Here is a 22,504-nt window from a genome sequence, read left to right on the forward strand (position 1 = left end):
CATATTACGTAGTGTAAGATGTGCATAATAAAAAGTATATTTTCACTAGGAAGCATATTGTACATAACTGCTGCTTGCTGACCAAAATTTATACAAATTCAACAAAGTTTCATAACTTGCATGCCTTGCAGCTTGGCATTTGGACATTTGTTCCAGATGCTATCCAGAAAATAAAAAAGATGGAAGTTCACATCACCAACTTATTTAAGCATCAGTTGCTGTAAATGCCAGCATTGCCTATCTTCAAAATGATGGCATCTGCTTGCGGGTATGAATTAGTGCAAGATAGGTCAACCCCGGTCAGAGTATTCAAGGTACCAAGTAGATGGGTAAATGGATGAAAAGTTCAGTTAATTTGAGGAAGCATTCCAAAGTTGAAACAGTATAAGTTCAAATGATTGTACTCCTGAACCCACACACACAAAAAAAACAACAACTCCGAGGTGAACTGAAAATTATACAAATAAACTTTTCTAAAAAAGAAACACCGTCTTCCAGCATGCCACTCATCTCATATGAATGCCTTTCAGAACACTGGAACTTCGTGTACATAAGTATAAGGATCGTGTTGGGTTTATGAAATGTCTGTGCAAAAATTGTATACTTGGCCAAACTGCAAACTCAAGTCATGTAGTTAACCATGTGCAGCGGAACTCAAATCACTAGATAAAAAAGTATTGTAGCCTTCCTTATACAATTGACTGCAACTCCAGCATTTGCATATCACTTGGTAAAAAAAAACCCTCCGTTCAGCTTCTAGTCGCAATACTGCAATACTTCTTAAAGGTGAGTCAGGTGAACACTTCTCTGACAACAGAATCCAACGTGAGAATGAAAATAATACTCGGAAGGATATCTATCAGATTCTGGTTGCTGGTCTATCTTTTCCGCTGTCTCCAATGTTGTCTATGCTTGCAACTATGTAATTCTATATACTGTTACAGATTAAAATGCACATCAATTATATGCAGATTGTAAGATTACAAGGCAATCCCTGGTTGTGCAGTGCATAGAACCACATTTAAAGAAAATTAAAGGGGGAATAAGTTAAATCGCTTCACCCATGTCCTTGTGTTTCAGAACCTGGCTAGCAGGAACTCCCTCTGTTCCAAATTATAGATTGTTTTGACATTTCTAGGTGTATAATTTTTTGCTTGTATCTAGATATAGTGTATATGTAGGCACATAAGAAAAAGTATTCACCTATAAATGCCAAAACAACTTATAATTTGGAACGGAAGGAGTAACAACAAACAACATTAGGTGAAGAACTCATACACCACTGCTTCAAACACAGCATTGCCTAATTTTGGATGATCAGCTTTACAAAAGGATATGATTGCTGGTATAAATTAGTGTAATACAAGTAATTATGATCGCAGTAAGCAGTCAAGTTACCAAAACAAATGAATAAATGTTCAGTTACACTGAGGGGTCATTGTAACTTGTAAGCTTGGGATTGGAAGACCTTAAATCTGTACATCGCTGAAACGGCATATCCAAGTTCAAATGAAGGAGTACTGCTTATAATCGTGAGCAAACAGTTCCCTCAGGAGGCCACGTAGAAATTACACCAAATGATGGTGCATAATCATCAATATGGCATGCTAATCATGGTAAACAAAATATACATGGTTATCCATTAGCTACTAATCTCTCATGAATGCCTTTCAGCACACTGTCTAGAAATCCATGTTGTTGGATCTAGGAAACAACTAATACCCATGCAAAAATAGTAAACTTTGTCTAACGATGAACTCAAGACGTGTGGAGGAACTCAAAATCACTAGATGAACAAAGTCCTTGGACCATGGACTGCGACTCCAAAATTTGGCTACCACTCAAACGGTCAAACTAGACAATTGTCCTTCAGTTAGTTACAACACTGCTACTTGATAAAGGTGAGTATTTCTTAAGGTAGAGTTACAAACTATTATCCCATGAAGAGCCAACTATCCTCACAAATCCAAGGGAATAAGCAAAACAGGTGAAGAAGTGGCTAGAGTATATTCAACAATACCAATTATTCACAGATGACAAGATAAGATCTGACTCATGAAACCCTGATGGTAGCAAAACACCCAACAATTGCCAAAACAGTATTAATTGACCAACTTCACTTGCCAGTAAAAGAAGATAAACAAGCAACATATTTGTGCCATTGATCCAGGAGACCCGATCGACATTAACAGTACTAGCAGCCGTCACCGGCATCACGGTGAAGCAACACATAATTAAAGGCGCCAAGTTGCCGGCGACGAGATTGAAACAAATAGCAGCGGAGCCATAGCCACAGTATAGTTAACACGTCTATCACATGACACATGTAGCAGCAGTAACGAAAAGCAGCAGCAGACTAGTAGTACACCGCAGGCCGGCCGCGGCAGCCGCCACCGGAGGGCCCGAGGCGGTAGTTTGATTGATTATAGATCGGGTTGGTGGATGGGATTGGAATTGCAGGGAATTACCCCAGGCAAGCAAGCTACTTCTTGAGGCTGCCGCGGACGCCAGGCTTGGGCTTGGAGGAGGAGGTGGCCTCCCCGGCGGCGGGGGCGGAGGAGTGGAGGTTGAGGAGCTTCTCCGGCTCGAAGGGGAGCTTGGGGTGGCGCGCCTCGTGGTGGATCTGCATGGACTTGATGTCGGGCGCCGGGGTGCGGCAGAGCGGGCAGGCCAGCTTCGCGTGGCCGCCCTTGTCCTGCCCCAGACGGTCCGCCTGCCCCGCCTTGCCGCCGCCCCGGTTCGTCGTCGCCGCGTCGACCTTTGCGGCGATCTCCTTCGCCGTGTGTTTCTTCGGCTTCGCCTTGCCCGTCATCACCGACACGCTCCTCTCTTCTCTCTCTCGCCGCCGCCGCCGCCGCCGCCGCCGCGCCCTTTCCTAACCCTACTTGCGTTTGTGTTCTTCGCGGTGATGGGGAGAGATGGGACGGGACCGGGCCGCCAATTATTAGGTTCCTGCGGGCGCCCACAGCTCCACCCCGCGGCGGTAGTCGTCCTCCATCCGCCGTCGGATCTCGAACTCGCGGTCCTGATGGTGTGGGCCCAGGCCCCAGGGTTGTCTCTCTGTGTGTACGACATAAAGCGTTCTACTAATAAAGTATATGGGCCATGGGCCATGGCTCGCATACCTGATATTCAAAGTTCTTAGATATGTGCTGAATCCGTATGAAAAAAATTGTCTCATTTTAGCCTAATTCAAGAATCATCTCGTCTTGGAAGCGCAGGATGTGCGACAACATAAGGCCATTGTTGGCGTCCATTTTTTTTCTAGAAAGGAAAGTAGGAATGATGAAGGAGGTAAGAAAAGTGGAAGAGGAAACCACTTCGATGTCTGGTGAAACGACATGGTGGTACAATGGTGGGTGGTGGAGTTGGAGGGAGCAATGGTGTTGAGAGATTTCATACATACAAAGAAGTTTCGAGTGATAATGAAGATCTTTGGAAGCCAAGAAGAAGGAGGAGGCCGCCAGCGGAGCCACATCACTACCGGAGACAACTCTAGTGAGGTGGAGAAAAGAATAGAATAGCAAGAGGAAGGGGTGTTGATCACTCTAGAGAAGGCGAGACCTTTGGATAAGATTTTCTTTCTAAAAATAAGATAGAATCTAAGTCTATTAGCCTATTTGGAAGAGTATGTCATAATCAAAACAACAGCAGAAAAAAGAAAAAAATAGAAAAAATAAATCCGACTCTGGATAGCAAGTAGATGAGAAATTCAACTTGGATGATCTCTTGTTTGAGTTAGGATATTGGATTGGGGAAGGGATTTATAAATATTTGATCTATTTTATTAGGGAAAGCTACTGAACCAGCCATGGTGATACAGGGTGGGAGGAGTGATGATACCGTGGTGGGGAGTCATGGTTATATCAATAAGTATTTCCTATTATCGTGGGGGGTTGCGAATACAGCGATGATGGAGCCACCAGATTGAGAGGGGTGGAGTGGAGCGGGGTACCTTAAATCTGGAAGTAAGTGGAATCCAAGAGGAGGGGGAAGCATAAGGGTGGCCCTCACTGATGTCGGGAGCGGAGGATGGTAGCGGGGCAAGCATGCAAAGGAAGAAGGGGCAGGAGTAGGGTGTGAAGGAGATGGAAGATGGAGTGTTAGTTTGTTATATATATAGAAGGGGTTGGATGGTGAATCCGGTGATGATGGCACCGCTGAATCGAGAGGGGCGGAATGGAGGCGGGGAGCTCGAATCTGGAAGGGGTGTATGTCAGAGGAAGGAGGAGGGTGGCTTGCATTGATGTCGGAGATGAAGACTGGTGGGGAGTGGAGACGCCGAGGAAGGAGCGGGGATGGGGCATCAGGAAGAAAGAGATGGGATAATAGTTCGCTGCATCTGGATAGAAGTGAGGTTGGGTGGCGGATCCAATGATGATGGAGAGGAGCTCATGTTTGGAAAGAGGAATTAGGAGGGGGAGGGGGGGGGAGAAGGGTGGGCCCTCACGTGCATCATAGGTGATGGCTAGCGGGCACGTGATGAAGGAGGGAGAGGGATGGTGGTTCTTTGAATCTAGATGGAAGGGTCGGATGTAACTCGAGCGGCCTAACCACCAAGTCACATCCAAATACTCTATTAACTGTTGAACAGTTCCCTCAAAAAATTAACTATTGAACAGAATAAGAGATTAATATCCCAATTATTATTCCAACAAACCATAGTGGCAAGTTCTTTTTCGAAATGTCGCATCCCAAATGATACTTTATTTGGATCATCTAGGATTAAAGATTAGTTCAAACTAAACTTTAGATGCCTAAAAATTAAAAACTAAGTAACTAAAATTAGTCCATCATATGTTTTGATCCCAGGACTAAAAGGTAGATGTGAGACAAGAAAAGTCTATTTTTTTAACCTAGTCTATTTTTTTAACCTTTTCTTTTTATATGCGTGAAGAGATAAGATGGAGGCATACTCTATGGCTGCTTTCATTCCGAATTAGGTGAGTTTGGAGAACTAGTCTAACAGCATTCTATGCTGTTGTGATTTGTAAAATTGTGATGCACTTCACACGTTCGAGGTGGCTCATGCAATACAAGCCATCGTTAATACCAATGACATAGGAAGCACATGCAGTTCCTCCACAAGGAGAGTAGAAACTAAAACTGTTCATGCTATATTATCAATGCTTGCAGTCTTCTTGATTCCATGGAGTCTTCACACGACGCATTTCAGTCAAGCTCATTCGATTCAATGTACTATTTTAACTTCTAAAGATGGCGTGGCGTCAAATAAACAACCACAGAAAATTATTCTGACAGATGAAACTGAAAACAATGTAGAAACGAGAGACCATTCGCTAATTCATCTTTAAAACTTTCCAACTAAGTAAATAAGCAAGTCCCTGCAGTAAAGAGAAACTGGCATAGGCCAATTTCGGCACAACAGACCACTATAGCAGTTCTAAAAGACAAATAGCGACAACAACTTATTTTTCATCAGAATATATCAGTACATCTCATCACATTGGCAGCTCGCCGCTATCTGCTATGACAACCTTGCTCTTTGGTTGCCCACTCTGCCGGCCTTCAGCTTCGACCTTGTAGACAACATCCATTCCAGACAGCACCTTGCCAAACACAACATGCTTCCCATCCAACCTAGCACACATAAACGAAATGTGGTAGATGATCAGCATACATCTTGAACGGATTAAGACATTCTTCAGTCAAAATTGGAGACAATCAGTTCGCTTTAACAAAGACCAGTGAATATTCACTTACCAGCTTGTGGTTACAGTGGTGATGAAAAACTGAGATCCATTTGTATCTCTCCCGGCATTGGCCATGGACAAAAGGCCTGATCCAACAACCAGTCAACCAACAATTAATGGATTTAACAAGCTTAATACTTGAATTGAAACATTCCTAGGCATCAATGGGATTTTCAAGAAAAACAGCTAATCAAGGTCCTAGAAACCACTCAGACAATGTCTTAGTCAAAAGTAACAATAAGGATCTCTTTTCACAGGGTCAAATATAAAATTCCAAGACAGTTGATCACCTGGCCCAGTGTGCTTGATCTTGAAGTTCTCATCAGCGAACTTCAAGCCATAGATGGATTCACCACCCCTTCCATCACCAAGAGTGAAGTCACCTCCTTGGAGCATGAAGCTGGGGATGATTCTGTGGAATGTGCTTCCCTTGTAGTGGAGAGGTTTGCCACTTTTGCCAACTCCTTTCTCTCCTGTATAACAACAAAGTTTAGAGTCACATTAAACAAAATCCAAACAAGTGAACTGAGCCTATTTAGTAAGACAACACTCAGAATGCTATTTCATAGATTGTAGAACTAATCACTATTCAGAATGGGACCTCTTTCGATTATATGTAATAAATAATGGCATTGTATACTTATATATGATGAATGCAACAACACAGTGTAATTTGATTACTCATTTTCACTTTTCCCATAAAATAAGATTCAGAATGTGCAAATTTGTTTGTTTGCTTGCTTGTTTGGAGAAGCATGGCGAATTCTTATTGGTTAAACTACCTGAAAATAAGATAAACTATTTTATGCCACATGACAAAACGATTTTGTTTGGATGGTGCAGGTCTTAATACGTCTGCCAAACTTCCATGAGATTAATCATCTCAAAACTCTAACAAGCAGATTGGGCAATAATAATGTTCTTAACATACCTGTGCAAAGCGCTCGGAAGTTCTCTGTAGGAAAAGGAGACGTAGGGATGATTAGTATTTCTCTTATCTCATAAGAAAATAGTTATGCATTGAGAAATAGGCGGAAAATACCTGCTGTTTTAGGAACAGTCTTCCCAAAAAGTCCCATGACAATCCGACCTGTTCCAGTTCAGAAGATATTAAACATCAATGGGTCAGCCAGTTAATAAGCGGAGCAATATTCAGACACGAACAGACCCCATGTCCACATTTCTCCTTGATACAAACAAGACCAAAGAAATCATGCCAACAAAATATACAGACATAAAATCGAAATCAATTTTGGATAATCCTAGTAGCAGCAATCACTCTAAACGATATACAACAGAAGCAAATCACTTTATACTGTGCTTATTGGTGGTAGACCAGATGATGTCAATCCATGTGTGAGTGTAACATCAGCAATGGGACCAAAATGGCTAGACAAGAAGATATTCTAAAGTTGTCCTTTTACTGCACAGAGATGCGGCATCGCGTGCTGATCTGACAGTGGAACACGAGAAAGCGAGTCACCACAAACCTGCGGGCTTGCCTTCAATCTCGATATCGAAGTAGACCTTGTGGGTGACCTCCGTCAGGTCCTTCTTCGCCTGAAACCAGAAAAAAAAAGTCAGGATGCATACCCATATATCCAATTATCCATACAGAGGCAACGGATCAGCAACCAAACACACTGGTCAGCAACTTGGATCCACATCTAACAGATTCAGACACAACCGCAACCGTCGGAAGTGATCAAATCGACGAATAGCTAGAGCGTCACGCGTACTAATCAGATCAGATCGCGGAATCAAACACGCGGAGAGGAGAGAAGAGAGGTGCAAACTATGGGCGGGCGGGCACGGGACGGACAAGGTTGACGAGCACCTGGGCGAGCGTCAGGGCGGCGGCGGCGAGCGCGAGCCACAGGCACACCGTGGCGGGGCGCCAGACGCCCCGCGCCGCCGCGCTCCTCCTCCACCCGCTCGGCGCCATCTCCGGTCGTTGCTCTCCTCCTCGTCGCCGCCGCCGATGGGGTCCAGAGAATTCTACTAGATCTGGTTGTTCGCTACACTCTGCAGTCCACGAGGCCACGACCAAATATGGGGAGGAAGAGGAGTCGCTGCGCTGGCTGACAAGTGGGGCAGACGCGAGACCTCGGTCCCACATGTCAGAGATTTGGTTACTGGTTTGTGTTCTTCATCTTCTGTGATCGAAGTATTTTGTTGTTACTTGTTAGGTTCAGGACAGGTTCAACACAATTTCATCTTTTTGTAAAAAAAAAACTCGAGTTTGATGGCATTAGTGATAAGAAGAAATACTAGACACTTAATTTGAACTGAAAATTACTCGAACATTTCTTTTTTCAAAAATAATATACTCGAACATTTCTTTTTTCAAAAATAATACACTTCACCTCCCATTGTCTCGAGCTAGTTCAGTTCTTTCTTTCTTCTTGATTATAACGACTAGATCACTTCTTTCTTGTTAAGCACTGATTTTTCTAGTTGCTCTCCAAAGAGAAAACATAGCCTGTGGTTAAGCAAACCTGAAAGTAGATAAGCAAGTCATTATAGCCGGTAGAAACCAGCTCCAACCAAATAAATCGGACCACGAACAACGATTCCATACTGAAAAACAATCACATTTGGTTTCTTGATATATACAGTGTATAGCATGTTCATCAAAGATAAATGCATCATAAGTTCATTACAGTTCATCAGACATTCAGCTGTCCGCTATTAGCTATGACCACTTTGGCCTTTGGCACTCCAGTCGACTGGCCTTCAGCCTCAATCTTGTGGACGATGTCCATTCCATCCAGCACCTTGCCAAACACGACGTGTTGCCGTCCAACTTCTTCGGCAACCTTTGCAAAAAACAAGCAGGCGCGATCAGCCAACACACAGTGTATCTCAAGAAAGGTGAAGGAAAAAAAAACATTCAGAAGATCTTACCGGCTTTCTTTCAAGGCGATCAAGCCGGCAAATCTCAGCATCGGATTTTGACGATGGCCACCGTGCACGAACCTGCGGGCTTGCCGTCGATCTGGATGTCCAAGAAGGTCTTGGCTGTGACCTCCGTCAGGTCCGAGTCTGGTTCATACGCCTGAAGAGCAGCAGCATCGGCATGAACAGAGGAAGAATCGAAAGACGATGCCGCGCCGCGAGAGTGATGGGTGGCCGGGCGCCGCTCACCTGGGCCAGCGTCAGGGCCACAGGCACGGCGCCGCCGGGACGCTCTTGCTCCACCTGCTCGAATCCATTGCGGATCGCCGCCTCCGATCGCTCCTCGCCGCCGATGACGAGGCTGATCGAGCTTCTTCTCGTTGTGCCTCTACCTGCAGCGTGCTCGGTCCATACAAGGAGGGCTGCCGCGCTGGCTGACCGGTGGGCCAGGAAGAAATAGTGATCGTTGTTGGAGCGGGAGCTGTCCGTTGGCCACCAATAGACAGTCGTTAAACAGCTCGCCCGTGTTGCATCAGGCTAAGCAGATCATCAATAGCTTGGACTTGCTATACTGGGGTATGAACATAAAATTCAAATTCAAATTCAAATGTCTGGCATCTAATAAATAGCCCTAGTTACAACTTGCAAGGAAATACTTGAATGGCTAATCAACTCAAGTAATGTTGGAAAAAAAGAAGCCCCCACTACGTTTCTCTGACACGTGGCCTAGGCCCCACTTGCTGGCCTCATACTAAACACAAGTGTTTCACTCGCTTTTGCGACGATACAATGTTGCAGTTGGCCATTTGAATTTGATGCATCAGGTCATGCGCGTCCTTCTTAGGCTATCTCCAGCGATATCCTCTAAATCTCATCCCATATCCTTTTCCTCCACATCAACTTCATTCTCTATACCAAACTTAACTCCAACAACATCCTCTATTTTCATCTTCTATACCCCACAATCTCAATTTTTTATTCTTTCTTCCAACTTCCGCCCGCCGCCCCTCCTCCCGCGCCCCTCCTCCCTCCTCCCGCCCGCGCCCCTCCTCCGCCTCCCGCGCGCCGCCGCCGCCCCTCCTCCCTCCTCCGCACCCGCCGCCCGCCCGCCGCCCGCGCGAGCCGCCCCTCCTCCCTCCTCCGCCTCCCGCGCGAGCCACCCCTCCTCCCCCCTCCGCCCGCCGCCCGCGCCCGCCGCCCCTCCTCCCTCCTCCGCCTCCCGCGCGCCGCCGCCGCCCCTCCTCCCGCGCGCCGCCGCCGCCCCTCCTCCCGCGCGCCGCCGCCCCTCCTCCCCACTCCGCCCGCCGCCCGCGCCCCTCCGCCCTCCGCCCGCCGCCCGCGCGCCGCCGCCGCCCCTCCTCCCGCGCGCCGCGCCCCTCCTCCCTCCTCCGCCTCCCGCGCCCCGCCGCCGCCCCTCCTCCCGCGCGCCGCCGCCCCTCCTCCCGCGTGAGCCGCCTCCCTGGCCAGCAGTTTCCTCCCGCGCGCTCCTCCGCGCCCGCCGCCGCTCCTCCGCGCTCCGCCGGCCGCGCCCCGCCGTCCCTGCCGCGCCCCGCACCGCCGCCCGCCCCTCCGCGCCCCGCTGCCGCCCGCCCCTCCCGCGCCCCGCCGCCGCCGCCCGCCCCTCCGCGCCCGCCCCTCCGCGCCCGCCGCCGCTCCTCCGCGCCCGCCGCAGCGCCGCCTCGCGCGCCCCACCGCGCCCTCCCGCGCCCCGTGCCCCGCCTCCCGCGCCCCGCTGCATCTCCCGCGCGACCGGATGGAGGACGCCGGTCGTTGCCCGCCTCTGTGCGGGACGCAGAGCGCGTCCCCCATTTTACCGCATGGTGTAGAGTCTACCGTTGGAACGATAGAGACGCTACAGTATGGTCTACAATAGAGAACAGATCCTTTTACCTTTTACAGTGTACCGCTGGAGATAGCCTTAGACTCTCCCCTTTCCCTGCTCTTCTGGCCGTATGGCTGAACCTATCCGTATTTCCGTTCTAAGTAATGGAAATAGGGTTTGCCTCGTGCCGAAAAATTTGAATTTGATGCTCATGCCCCAGTAATGTTGCAGTTTTGCATCAGGCTAAGCAGATCATTTGAATTTGATGCAACCACCGTCAAGCAAACAAACAGTGTTCAGGAAGGTATCCACGTTAGAAGGAACAGGGTGGCCTCCACGACGCGAGACAGGGTTCTCGACACAGAAAGAAATCGATCGTTTTCTGTTTGGTCAGCATTCGAATTTTCCAAGTAAAGCAACTCCAATAGACTCTCTATATCTTTCTTTATTGTTAAAAAATATTTTTCCTCATTGTTAAGAATAGAGATTTTGATGAAAAAATACCCTCCAACAGTTTCTCTAAATGATTATCTAAATATAACCATCCTCCATTCCGTATTTCTCACTAGCCAAAAATAGATAATAAAAATAATTTTCTAGAGTGTACATAAAATATAGAAAAGCTGTTGGAGAGTGAAAATATATACAAAACGATTTTTATGCAGAAGGCTCTTCAAATAATAATTTACGGAGTAAAATTTAGAAAGACTCGTGAAGATGCTCTAAGACATTATACTCAACACAAACCAGATCCAATAAAAAAAACAAGACCACAATTTGTCCACAAAATTGCAGTACAAGAGAAGTAAAAAGTGATCTACTATCTAGTATGTCATAAGTCACTGTCCTCTCGGTTTTCACCTGCATAGGTGCATTGCAGTTGCACCGATTCAACAGGGACGTAACTTGTCCACAAAAGTGCAGTACAACAGATGAATTGGAGAGTCATCTACTAGCTATGTCCCGGAGCCATTGTACACAAACTACCGATATGCAAAAACAAGAATCATCAACCGATGCAAAAGTCTGCTTAGCTTCTCTCCACTAGCGAATACGGTGTGTGTATTCACTATCAGTAGCTGGTACTCAAAATAACACCATGCCAGCAGGATAGTTGCCTAAAGATAGCACAGGCATTTGCTCTCCAGGTCCCAGACCATCAGTCTTCACTCTTTAGATGCACTGGCAGCTGGGCCTTTCTTTCCATCATACCTCTGCATTCGAGTCACAAGCAGAGTTTAGTAAGCGACACATGATGAATTATCCACCGAATTGCGGATCAATGCTTTCAAATTTCAGTCAATTCCAGGGGAGCATGTATTGCCTTGACATGATGTAAAACCCTTGAGCTCAAAACAGACTTGCCAATACATGGTGGTTACCATACAGATAACTGAATCAAACTACTGTGATTTCCAAGCTCCTAAGTACGTTCCTTTATTTTGATGCCAGTAACTTAGAAAACAAACTAGGGATGAAATGCAAAGGCTCTAAGACTGTCTCCAACAGGTGACCCATAAGGGCACCTAAACCCAAAATGGGTCTCTGACGGTACTGTTACAACCTCCAACAGAGTACCTATACAGGAGACCCATTTTGCATGCCAGGAGAGGCACAACCTAAATCTGAGTATCCTCTCCCCTAAAGACCCATTTGCAAAAAAGGTTCTGTTTTGGGTCTATTGTTGGAGAAGACCAAAAATGGGTATTGAACCCTTTGCCTGTAACGCTATGCAAACGTGGAATGGGTCTTGTATTTTAGGTGTCATTGTTGGAGATAGTCTAACTCAGTTCCAGTTGCTTTCAAGACACCTTGCTAATAATTTGATTAGACCTAGACACAATCAACTGGCCACTGGGCATAAATTAACTTTGAGAAACCCTGCTAAAAAGCATGATCTGTGTAACTTTCATGCAGCAAAAGTAATCACGACAATTCAGCAACATAGAGGTCTCACCTGCTTTCCAAAGCTGAACGGGACATACTTGTACTTGATCATATGCACAATCTGTCGCTTCATTGTCAGGACAAAGAGCACAATCCAATAACAGAGAAGTATTGGCCAGAAGACAGGAACATCGAATACAGAGAAGAAGGTCATGACAAAAGCAATTAAAATTGCTTTTGTGATGGCATACCTGGAACAAGTTTAGGTGGTTAAACATAGTTTCAGAGTAATTTTTCTACTGGAAAAGAAGGACCAAAAAGGACAGAAATCTACTAGCCACTGAAACACCAAAGCTTGACCTAGTAGGCTAGTAACATGATGTTCCTAACATAGTCTACAATTCTGAAAATAGAAATTGTTCCCAGGAAACACAAATGACTTTCTAAATTTAGCTAGATAGGACCTAGAGGGCAGTGCCACAAAGGCAGTTCGTTGGCTTAGAGACATTTATATTATCCACAAACTAGAAGCCAGATGGAGATAGATTGTGCAATTCCATGTGAATCATAAAGAATGTAAATGATTGCTGGCAAAAAGAAAGAACATCACAATAACTTAAAAAAGGAGTGACAATATATTGCACTCTAAAACTAGAATATCTAAAGGTAAGCATTTACTGAGAAAAAATCAATTTACAAAAATACAACAGTTCCATAAGGAAATGCAGCATGTATTTCTTAGAAAAATGCATTGCAAAACTCTGTACAACAGTAACTACTAAGATATGCGACAGAAATTGGCAATATATTATTTTCATAGGAATCAACTATTCATGGGCACTAGCTAGGCTATCCCATGCCATCTATTTATTTATTGTTGTATTCCATGGTGCACACATAACATTTAACATCAGTAAATGAAATTTAAACAGCTCTAAGCCTCCAACAATACTAAGTACAACTGTACCAGTACCACTGAATAGGAGGGATGCCAGCACTTGTTTTCCAGCAGCTAAATAAGTACTATTAAATAGACAAAAAAGATTTTAGATGCAGTGCATGTACCATGAGACAAATCTGGCTGATTTGTTTTCGAGCAGCTAAATAAGTACTATTAAACAAGCACTAATGGTCCACGCCATCTATAATGGTTCAATTGAAATCTGACACTAAATCAGCATATATTTATGATACCTTCTACAAATTGCATCTCCAGTTGGATAGTACTGAACACTACTAGTGAAGTACATCAGACACTTGATCATTTCAGATGCACTGCGGAATCTGTGAGAAACATTGGCTAGCTGGTTGGCTGGTGAATGGCGAATATTGACTGGTCAGCATAGCTGGTTGGATCGAAATCTAACACAAAAAGCAGCATGAATCTATGACTGCCTTATAAAATTGGACCCCTAGTTACAAGCAATCAGCTAGGCCAGTGGGGCTAAGTATAGGACAAAATGAGCTAGGACAGAATCTCAGTCGCATACCAGAACTTGAACTCGGGGAGGCGGCGGATGAAGGGCTTGAACTCGTCGGAGCCGCGGGTGGGGAGCCCGGGCCCTGCGTCGAGCGCCTCGAGCTCCGGGTCGACCATGGGGGAGAGGAAGCCGATGAGGAGGTTGAGCAGGTAGATGCCCAGCCCGTAGGTGACCACGTAGAAGCCCCGCACGAAGTACACCCGCAGCGCGTACACCGCCGCGGCCACGAGCGTGCCCGCCCACCGCCCCGCCGTGTGCGGCGCCGCGCGGTCCAGGTAGTGCTGGAACGCCCGCGACGCCTCCGCGCGCCACCGCTCCGCCGTGCCGCCGGCGCCGACGGGAGTGGGCTCCATGGCCGCCGCTTCGGATCCCGGGGGCTCGGTTCGGTCTGGTGGGCTAGGTTTCGTGCCTGGGGCTCGGAGTCTCGGACTCTGGTGAATCGCAATCGCGACCAGAGGAAGGGGATTCACGTGCCGTGGGTTCCAGAGTCACGTGCTACAAAGGCGTAAATATCACGAAAACATTTCTTCAGAGGAACTGTCGTATGCCACACTGCTCCTGCTTAGCAACTTTTTTTTTTCTGTTTCACCAAACAAAACAAAACATCTTTTGAGATATTTACTCCCCTGTTCCTAAATATACAACACTAACATTTAAGACGAATAAAATAGTTAGTTCCGTTTAGGTAAAATAGCATGGGCAATATTGCATACTTATGTTTTTGGTCACATGCCGTGATCAGGCAAATGTATGACCGAATTGTTGAATCTTGTGAAAATTTGGTTTTGTGAAACATACAAGAAAAATGTGGTTCTTCAAAACAGAAACCAGAAATTACTCTTAACAGAGAAGAGAGATTCCCATGATCTGTCTGTCCTAGTATCTCTACACGAACATTTCGTTTAACTGAAAGATAGAAATGCTCTAAATACCGCAATTGCATTTCCTCAATCTTGTATACATGAAGGAGCAGCGGCCGTTAAATTTCTGCTTAAACTGCCTCTAGTGTAGCCAGCGGGGGTACTGGAGTGTGGAGCACTACAACTAGAAGACTGATGAGAGAATGCTAGAAATCGAAAACCATATCTTCATCCCCATCTTCTTCGTCCAGCTTCTCACACTCGAACAGATAAGGTGCATGGTCGTCTACATTCTCCTTGGTGTCATTCAGCTCTATGATATGGACCATCTTCTCACAGATTGAGGATTGAACTAGCCCTTCTTGATCTGAGCCTAGCCCAAGAAGCGTGATGCATTCGTCTTGAAACTCTTTATCGTTGGACGACAAGATCAGCCCGGCGATTGATTCTGCAAGGTCAGGAACATATTCACGTACCTGAAATGACATAAAGAATATAAAGCATTTAGTTTTAGTCATAAGTATAAAAGCAACAATAACAAATTCACCTAACAATTCTAATATATAAGGCCCAAAGTGGCGAAAGATTCATCTCTGTACACATATTTAAGGCTATAACCAGTTGAAAACCAGCCAAAATTCATGTGCCCTTGTGGTAGAGAATACTCCAAGGGCGTAGTTGAGGTTAGGAAGCAGTAGCTTGTAACTCCATAATAAAGAGCTCAAGCCCAAAATGCACTGAATTGGCATTTATATAATTTTTTTGTGGATAAATGCAGCACAACAGTTTGAGGAAAGTGAAAGTAATCACAATAAAGTTAGGAATCAATAGAGTACAAATATGTCCTGATAAGTTTCAAAATTAAAAATTCTTATTAATGACTAGGACATGCAAACGTGAAGATCCTCAACTGCTCAAGTTGTATATCTGAGCGTATTTTCAGTTTGCAACCCACACATGAGAAGGAATTATTCTTTTTTCCTTTTTGAGACCAGATTTCTACATATTCTACCATGCTTATAGTAATTTCCATGATGTAACACATGACGCATGGCCCTGCATCTAACTTGAAACATATGGTGTAACATAGATATTTTGTTATCCTGGTGTCATGTTTAAGTAATTTCACTACCACATCTAGTAAATAGGAGGCCATTGCAGTGTAATTTGCATAGAATAAGAAATTTTGGTCTGAACCTATCTGGTGCAGATTAGTCTTAGCTTCTATCCGACAAGCAACAGAATTTCTTCAATATAAAAGACATTTAAAAGCATATTGTGTAACGTTAGTTAATGGAAAACATAAGGCACATACCCTTTGACCATGACAGCTGAGAAAGTCTCCTGCATGATCTGCTTTCAAGTGAGATAATGCAGACTTGAGTGCCTTCCTTACAAGGTGTCTATCTTGTTGAGATCCCTGGCTTTCTTGCATAGCAGTGGCTAAAGAAGTTAAAGACAACCAGAGAAAAAGTCCCAACCTTCAATATATAAATTAAGGCTTTCAATAAAATAAGAAATTAAAAGGAAAAATAAAGGTTGGAAGTGTCAAAAGAGTATGCAGTGCAAAGAATGGAAACAGGATATCATTCAAGGTAAGTGTGAATCGCAATATCAACACGAGCAAATGCCATGTCATCCCACTCAAGGACAGCATTTCCTTCATCATCTATGAAACCTCCTTTTAACTTGAAGCCATAGCTTCGCCAGTCTGTGCTCACCAACACATCGAAAGAGGATTGTGATATGGGACAAGGTACAAAATCTTCAAAATACAAAACCTGCAATTGTTCCAACCAACAGTGGCATAAACAATCAGCTCAGTTGAATCACGCGTCATGCGTTTTAACTCCTCTAATCTTACTGAACACAAGAAAGTATGCCTCAAAACAGAGCTATTTAATTGATAGTATACTATGTCTAGAAGTTGCAAGTCACATGAACGAGTAATTCTGTTGTCAACACAAAATCGTTTTGGCTTGGCATGGGAAAGTGTTGCCTGCAACCTGAATTTGGGCCCCAGGCATAGGGGTACAAGAAACACCCATTCAGAGGGAAAATATGTACAACTGAAAGCTCTGTGGTGCAAACCTGTGTGGACGAAGAATTTACCGTCCAACAACTTAAATCAGATGCAGTGCGTGCAATCACTATGACTACTTCAACATGTAGCCCTTTAGCTTTTCTTCTATCTACGTTGTTTGCTGCTCCAGTTCCAATCTTAAGAAGATCTCTGAAGTAAGTAGAGTAAAACTTACTAATCGTGTTAATTTGGCAGCACAGCAAGCTGAGGATTTATAACACCATAATTGGATGATGCACATGTGTTTATTAGCATGCCAATGGCTTAATATAATGAAAACAGACCAGATAGTATTCAAGGTGTGGACATAGGAGCTAGCTTAGCACATGCATGCCGGAAAGATCCAAAGAGATTGGGGTTGGGCAATGAGGAAAAGGGGCAAATATTCATTGTAGAATGGTCTGTTGCCTTTTGGCCACCATACACATTTTTTTCTCATGGTTTTCAGTTGTTGTTTTATTGACAAAAGGAACCTTTTTGGTCCATATCAGTAACCCAAAGCTTTCAGTGTCTTCAAAAATAAAAATATATTGATGTCTTAAACCTTAATTGTATCGATGCAAACATGCTATCATTAATGAGTGCAAAATATGCTTTAGCAGTGGTTCTTCATTATTTTTCTCCTATGTGGCTATCCTAACAGAGAAAGCATGACATTAATGAACATGAAGAAGAAAAGAACTGCAGTAATTGAATTTATTTAACAATAAATGAAAAATGAAGTGATCTTCTTAAGAACGTGGATCAACAACATGTTCCAAAAAACACCTATAGAAACTCCAGCAATATCATTTAGCCTTCTAAATTGCAAGTTCAAGAAATAAGGCTAAAGATGAACACTAACCATAAACAAGTATTAATGAAAGAGTCAAATACAGAAAGATAGCAGAAATATGCATATAATATATGGTATTAGCAACATTTACTTTGGGGGAAAGACTAAAAGTAACTATGAACAGAATATCAGTAAGATCAGTATAGGGACATAAAAAAAATAATTAGCACAACCCATTTCTAGTTACCTTCAGGTAAGCATAAATATCTTGGAGCACATATTAGCAATTTCAGTAAAATAATCTTAGCAACATATGAGAAAATATGTAAGACAGTCATGATGGAATATTTTTTCTTACCTATTCAGTATGCATGTGTCACACTTATCACATGTGTTTCCGTGGGAGAGTGTATAGTCTTTGAGGCCAGAAACTAGCCGGTCACTACTTGATGCCATAACAGAATGATGCATATCCTCAGAATCTTGTGGTAGACAGACATTTCTTGATTCAGCATTGCCTATTTGCTCAACAAAGAGCTCACATGCTAAATTCTAAGAGCAAAATAAACAACGAAACAGTAACTTAAGTTATCGTCCTAACAAAAAGGGAGGTAAATACAGAAAGATTCTCCAATTACATGTATCCTTCACACTCAGCACGCAAAATTGAAAATATGCCACAAGCCCACAACCCATTCAAATTGAATGCCACCTGAAATGTAATGTGACTGACTGTTGACATTGATAATCAGCTTTAGGCCTTTTATGTTTCTCGTTTCAGTTAATCAGCTCAGGGACATATATAACCTATTAGTACTTCGTTTCCCATACAGAACCTATAAATACTTAGTTTTCTTTCCAAATACATTATTAATAGCCAATTGAGGACCACACCTTTCTGATTATCTGCAGGCATTGCCAAGATCAAACATGTGTTGTTCTAAATGCATTCATATTTTTTTCCATATGTAGGAGGCTCCAAATGCTAGGCTCCAGTTATTTTGTATTGCAGCACACACCATAAAACAGAGCTATATAAATACATCAATCTTTTATACTTCATGTCCTATGAAAAAGCATGAAACCCATCAAAATAATAAAACATGTCAAGACCTATGATAAATTAAGCACTGCAATGTGAATAGGTATAATGAAACCAGTGCATCTGATCTTTAGAAGGTCTTGATGGCATTAAATTTGAATTTACTATTATTTCAACTAATGAAAGGCCAAACAGGTGAACAAGAAGGAAACCCAGCTGACTTAGCCCTTGAAACAAGAAAGGAAAACATGACATAATACACATCCATGAAACAACACTGTTTGAGTAGTCACTTAACAACTATGGCACTGGGCATTTTGAATAAAAAATGCAATGACTAAAGACTGAAAGGATTAAGGATAGGTAAAATTTGAGGTCACATTTGAAACTGTGAATCAATTAAGCTGCAAAGGAGCATTGAAAATAAAAGGGTGCAAAATACTTCACTTACAACTCGAGGAAAGATAACAGTTCAGAAATACTTACTGGTGCTCTCAGGATGAGTATCTGCATAGGTTAACAAAGGAAACAATCAACTCAGACAATATTGAAGCCAACAGCAAAAGGCGAAATGCTTAACAGTGCCAAGTTGAAGCTGGATAATTCTACCACATTTACAAATAACTTCTGTAGGTCTCTACCATAATATCATTATCAGTATTATTCTAATACTGAAAGGTTGACAAATCAGAGTTAATTGATATTATTTTCCTTGACTCCCCATGTCTGGGACAACTATTCATCGAGTAAAGGTCAAAAAGTGTAAAAGACTAAAAGTAAACTAGTTCATCATCTGCGGTAATATAAAACACTGTTCCTGGGTAGATGGAAAGAAGCATAAGGATATGTATGAAGAATTATTAACCAGGATTTGACATGGACTTAATACACTATTGCATATAACATTTATCTGGAGGCTAAAGGGACTATAGCAATCATGGAATCAGACAATTTAGACGGCATCGCCAATCTTCAAGTCAACCTAAAACTCTCTGGATCCACCATTCATTTTTGTAGTGGCCAATTTAGAGACAATAAAGAGCACTACTTTTTCAGCTAGATGAAAGATAATGGAAACAGATTATCTTGCAGTGCAAAACTAACATCTCATATTTTGAAAACTACCGTCAAGCTAATCCCCCCTTTTCAGTGAGTGTTAAAAGATGATTTTGTAATGACCAAACTTTATTTAGCCTTCGAACATGCAATTTTGAGTCAAAGTACGTTAGCAACTTATTATATCAAAAAGATGAAACACAAACGTGACACAGGTAATTGGCAAGCACATCCTGACAGAAGATAATGCAAATCCGTAGAAAATCAAGTTCCCATAGCTGACATTCAAAATTTTAAATATCCTGTTGGCTAAGGTTAAGCAGGTAAATAGATAAGGCAAAAAAAAACGTTTACCAAGACAGACCTTATGGAAGAAGCCAACCAACCATAATATAAAATCATCAGCATCAGCTTCATTTGAGAGACAAAGGCAGACTTCGGTTCCACTGTGTCAAGAAATGTATGTATGATTTAATCAACCACGGCATTCATATGACAACATCAAACCAACAAAAGATGGCCTACCTGAATGTTGCATGATTTTTGTATGTGGTAGCCAGCTTGGTGAATCTTGCACTTGATATCTCTTCCTGAAGATTCAAACGATAACGATAAATGGCTTCATCATTGATTCCTACAGAACGGGAAATAGGCAAGAAATCATCAGTGGCATTCCTGAACTCACAAAATCGTTAATGAAACAAAAACAACCTTCTCTGGTATATATCTGTCTTTCCATAACAAATGCAACTGATGTATATTACAGTAGTGACTCATACAGCCAAACATAGAAACAATAGGTGTGTAAAGTATTCCTTTGAAATATATAAATAGATATAAGCAGGCAGCAGAAAATTTCAATATACTTTTCATTTGTGGGTTTAGCTCTTCTGAATTAATTCAAGAATCTGTAAAAAAAATACTCCCTTCGTTCTCAAACATATGACGTTTAGGACAAGCAAATTAATTCATTTTTGAACTAGATAGCTTGTTGTAAACATCATATATTTATGGGCGGAGGTAGTACATTGCAAGAGGGGGGAAAAACAGTACCGGAAAAGAGGAGCAGCAACAACTGAACTAGAGCGGGAAGCAAGAAAATGTCATATTACAGAACATCATGGCGAGAGTTTGATAATCCTGTGCTTCCATGTTTATAGGGTTCCTGCTATCTATTTGTTATCATTGTATCAAGTTGTACAATTTTTTATCAGAAAATTTGTAAATATATTGTGCAACCAATGCTCTCTCAAGAAGAAGTCAAGAGGAACCAAGCAATTTAGGATGACCAAAAGTCATGAACTCCTAGTACAATACTTCGTTTCAAGCAATATTCATGACACAAACAGAATACTGAACTATGTCACACATTGAAACAGAAAACATACCAGTAGTTGTGATTAGGAGAGTACCATCTGCAAGTAGATAGAAACTGTATAAGACAGAGGACAATGAACAGAAAATAAGAATGAACTATTCCATCCCTACTGTACAAAACAAACGAAGATCATAACAAAGGCATAAGAAAATAAGAACGAACTATTCCATTCCTACTGTACAAAACAAACGAAGATCATAACAAAGGCATAATCTTGGGTACACAAGTAGTTGTCACACCAAAGTCGGTAAAGAATATTTGTCCACCCGACCTTACCTGCTTACCATCATAACATCTTAGTTCCGGATGTATCAATATTATTATAAACAAATGCCAGTGACACAATCATTTCCACATATCTTACGCAGTCTCTATTCGGCAGCATGCATGCTGTAATTGAAATGTTGGATTGAGAGAAATCTTAACGATGTTGTTGCTTACTAGAGAGAATTTTTTTGAGGACACAAGAGATAATTTAGAAAACATCAGAACTGAATTTTTTAGGCAATCTGCAAGAGCAGGTGGGCACGCACTGATTACGAACCCCATTTCTCCACGGGAGTCTCACGCGCCAGGACGCGGAGCTCCAGGAACTCCTCCAGTTTGCTCCCCACCCCAGTGTCCGAAACTGCAACAGCCAACAGTCCACCAAAGGTAAGATTACCTAATTTAAGCGCGCAACTCCTCACGATGTAAGCGGAGTTGAAGAAACGCCACCGCAGACTACATTACCGGAGACACCCAGCAGCGAGGCGCTGGCGGCTTCGGCGGGGCGTTTGACGGAGACCGTGAGCCGGCACGGCGACTCGGACATCCGGCAGCGCTGCACTGCCCAGTATACCAACTGAAATGGAGGCGCACGAAAAATGGTAGTGACTCGTGAGGAGGCGTAGTGCGGAATTAGGAGGGGTTTGGAAGGGGAGAGAAGCTTACGGAGCGAAGCAGCTTCCGGTGGGGAGAGGAGGCGGAGGGGGAGGACGCCATTGTGAGGGAAAGGGAGAAATCCAGCCGCCTCAGTTGGCGCACCTCTCTGTGCCGCAGTTTCCGAAGAGGAGGTCGCGGATCGTCAAGCCGGTCACCGGAGTTCCGCCGCCCTCAGACCGCCGTCGCGGCGCGCCCCAACCACGCCAACTCCGTCAGAGTGAAGACCAGGACGGTCGTGAACCAAAATATGAGACAAAGCGGGAATCTCTGCGCAAAAGTACGTACCAGACGCGCCCCCAGACTCGATCTGGGCCGCACAAATGGATCGGACGCTTAACGCGAGCCGAAATTTGGATCGCGATCGGAGGTGAAAACCAGAAATAAAGGATCATACAAGGGACCTCGTGAAATTTTTTGACGTACTTGATCTGAGCCGTACAGATTCCTCGGTCGTCAATCCGACGGCCACATGGGCGGATCGGTAAATCAAATAACGACCAGGTCGACGGTAAAAAGGAGTTACTACAAGGTTTCTTTTTCTCTCGGAAAGATGATCTCCATGACATGTGGGCGCAGAGATGCCG

At 43.5% G+C, this 22,504-nt stretch overlaps 4 protein-coding genes across 6 annotated transcripts; all 4 read right to left on the reverse strand.

The window, feature by feature from the left end:
* Positions 1-2,088: 2,088 nt before the first annotated feature.
* Positions 2,089-2,924, reverse strand: LOC112891062. Its single transcript, XM_025957960.1, has one exon. It carries the CDS (start codon positions 2,810-2,812, stop codon positions 2,483-2,485), a length of 330 nt encoding a protein of 109 aa, XP_025813745.1. The 5' UTR covers positions 2,813-2,924; the 3' UTR covers positions 2,089-2,482.
* Positions 2,925-5,233: 2,309 nt separating this feature from the next.
* On the reverse strand, positions 5,234-7,736 carry LOC112890176 (peptidyl-prolyl cis-trans isomerase CYP19-4-like). Of its 2 annotated transcripts, none has more exons than XM_025957052.1 (7): positions 7,537-7,736; positions 7,205-7,274; positions 6,757-6,804; positions 6,646-6,669; positions 6,005-6,187; positions 5,725-5,800; positions 5,234-5,601 (listed from the first exon to the last, which is right to left on the reverse strand). In XM_025957052.1, exons 1-7 carry the CDS (start codon positions 7,657-7,659, stop codon positions 5,463-5,465), a joined length of 663 nt encoding a protein of 220 aa, XP_025812837.1. In that variant the 5' UTR covers positions 7,660-7,736; the 3' UTR covers positions 5,234-5,462. The 2 variants fall into 2 exon arrangements, with proteins under 2 accessions (XP_025812837.1, XP_025812838.1); XM_025957053.1 differs by having other exon boundaries at positions 7,552-7,734.
* A 3,416-nt stretch (positions 7,737-11,152) lies between these two features.
* On the reverse strand, positions 11,153-14,263 carry LOC112891037 (protein RER1A-like). The gene is made up of 3 exons (XM_025957931.1): positions 13,812-14,263; positions 12,392-12,572; positions 11,153-11,648 (listed from the first exon to the last, which is right to left on the reverse strand). Exons 1-3 carry the CDS (start codon positions 14,153-14,155, stop codon positions 11,601-11,603), a joined length of 573 nt encoding a protein of 190 aa, XP_025813716.1. The 5' UTR covers positions 14,156-14,263; the 3' UTR covers positions 11,153-11,600.
* A 334-nt stretch (positions 14,264-14,597) lies between these two features.
* On the reverse strand, positions 14,598-22,500 carry LOC112888562 (type 2 DNA topoisomerase 6 subunit B-like). 2 transcript variants are annotated; one of them, XM_025954796.1, is made up of 12 exons: positions 21,930-22,500; positions 21,729-21,840; positions 21,541-21,624; positions 21,007-21,033; positions 20,144-20,252; positions 19,983-20,064; positions 19,049-19,069; positions 17,879-18,072; positions 16,775-16,895; positions 16,250-16,443; positions 15,978-16,101; positions 14,598-15,138 (listed from the first exon to the last, which is right to left on the reverse strand). In XM_025954796.1, the coding sequence occupies exons 1-12, from the start codon at positions 21,978-21,980 to the stop codon at positions 14,869-14,871; spliced, it is 1,389 nt and encodes a 462-aa protein (XP_025810581.1). In that variant the 5' UTR covers positions 21,981-22,500; the 3' UTR covers positions 14,598-14,868. The 2 variants fall into 2 exon arrangements, with proteins under 2 accessions (XP_025810581.1, XP_025810579.1); XM_025954794.1 differs by having other exon boundaries at positions 16,754-16,895.
* Between the last annotated feature and the right edge of the window lie 4 nt (positions 22,501-22,504).

This window comes from Panicum hallii, chromosome 4 (assembly GCF_002211085.1).
Source record: "Panicum hallii strain FIL2 chromosome 4, PHallii_v3.1, whole genome shotgun sequence".
NCBI lineage: Eukaryota > Viridiplantae > Streptophyta > Magnoliopsida > Poales > Poaceae > Panicum > Panicum hallii.

Coding starts and splice junctions, on each gene's coding strand:
- LOC112891062 (XM_025957960.1), bottom strand. CDS start 2,812: ATGACGGGCAAGGCGAAGCCGAAGAAACACACGGCGAAGGAGATCGCC.
- LOC112891037 (XM_025957931.1), bottom strand. CDS start 14,155: ATGGAGCCCACTCCCGTCGGCGCCGGCGGCACGGCGGAGCGGTGGCGC. Junction 12,573..13,811: donor CTCCCCGAGTTCAAGTTCTG/GTATGCGACTGA, acceptor AACTTGTTCCAG/GTATGCCATCACAAAAGCAA. Junction 11,649..12,391: donor CGTTCAGCTTTGGAAAGCAG/GTGAGACCTCTA, acceptor ACTCGAATGCAG/AGGTATGATGGAAAGAAAGG.
- LOC112890176 (XM_025957052.1), bottom strand. CDS start 7,659: ATGGCGCCGAGCGGGTGGAGGAGGAGCGCGGCGGCGCGGGGCGTCTGG. Junction 6,805..7,204: donor GATTGAAGGCAAGCCCGCAG/GTTTGTGGTGAC, acceptor GAACTGGAACAG/GTCGGATTGTCATGGGACTT. Junction 6,670..6,756: donor GACTGTTCCTAAAACAGCAG/GTATTTTCCGCC, acceptor CTTTTCCTACAG/AGAACTTCCGAGCGCTTTGC.
- LOC112888562 (XM_025954794.1), bottom strand. CDS start 21,980: ATGGCGTCCTCCCCCTCCGCCTCCTCTCCCCACCGGAAGCTGCTTCGC. Junction 20,065..20,143: donor AAAAATCATGCAACATTCAG/GTAGGCCATCTT, acceptor TTCTTGACACAG/TGGAACCGAAGTCTGCCTTT. Junction 16,896..17,878: donor GACACATGCATACTGAATAG/GTAAGAAAAAAT, acceptor TACTTACTTCAG/AGATCTTCTTAAGATTGGAA.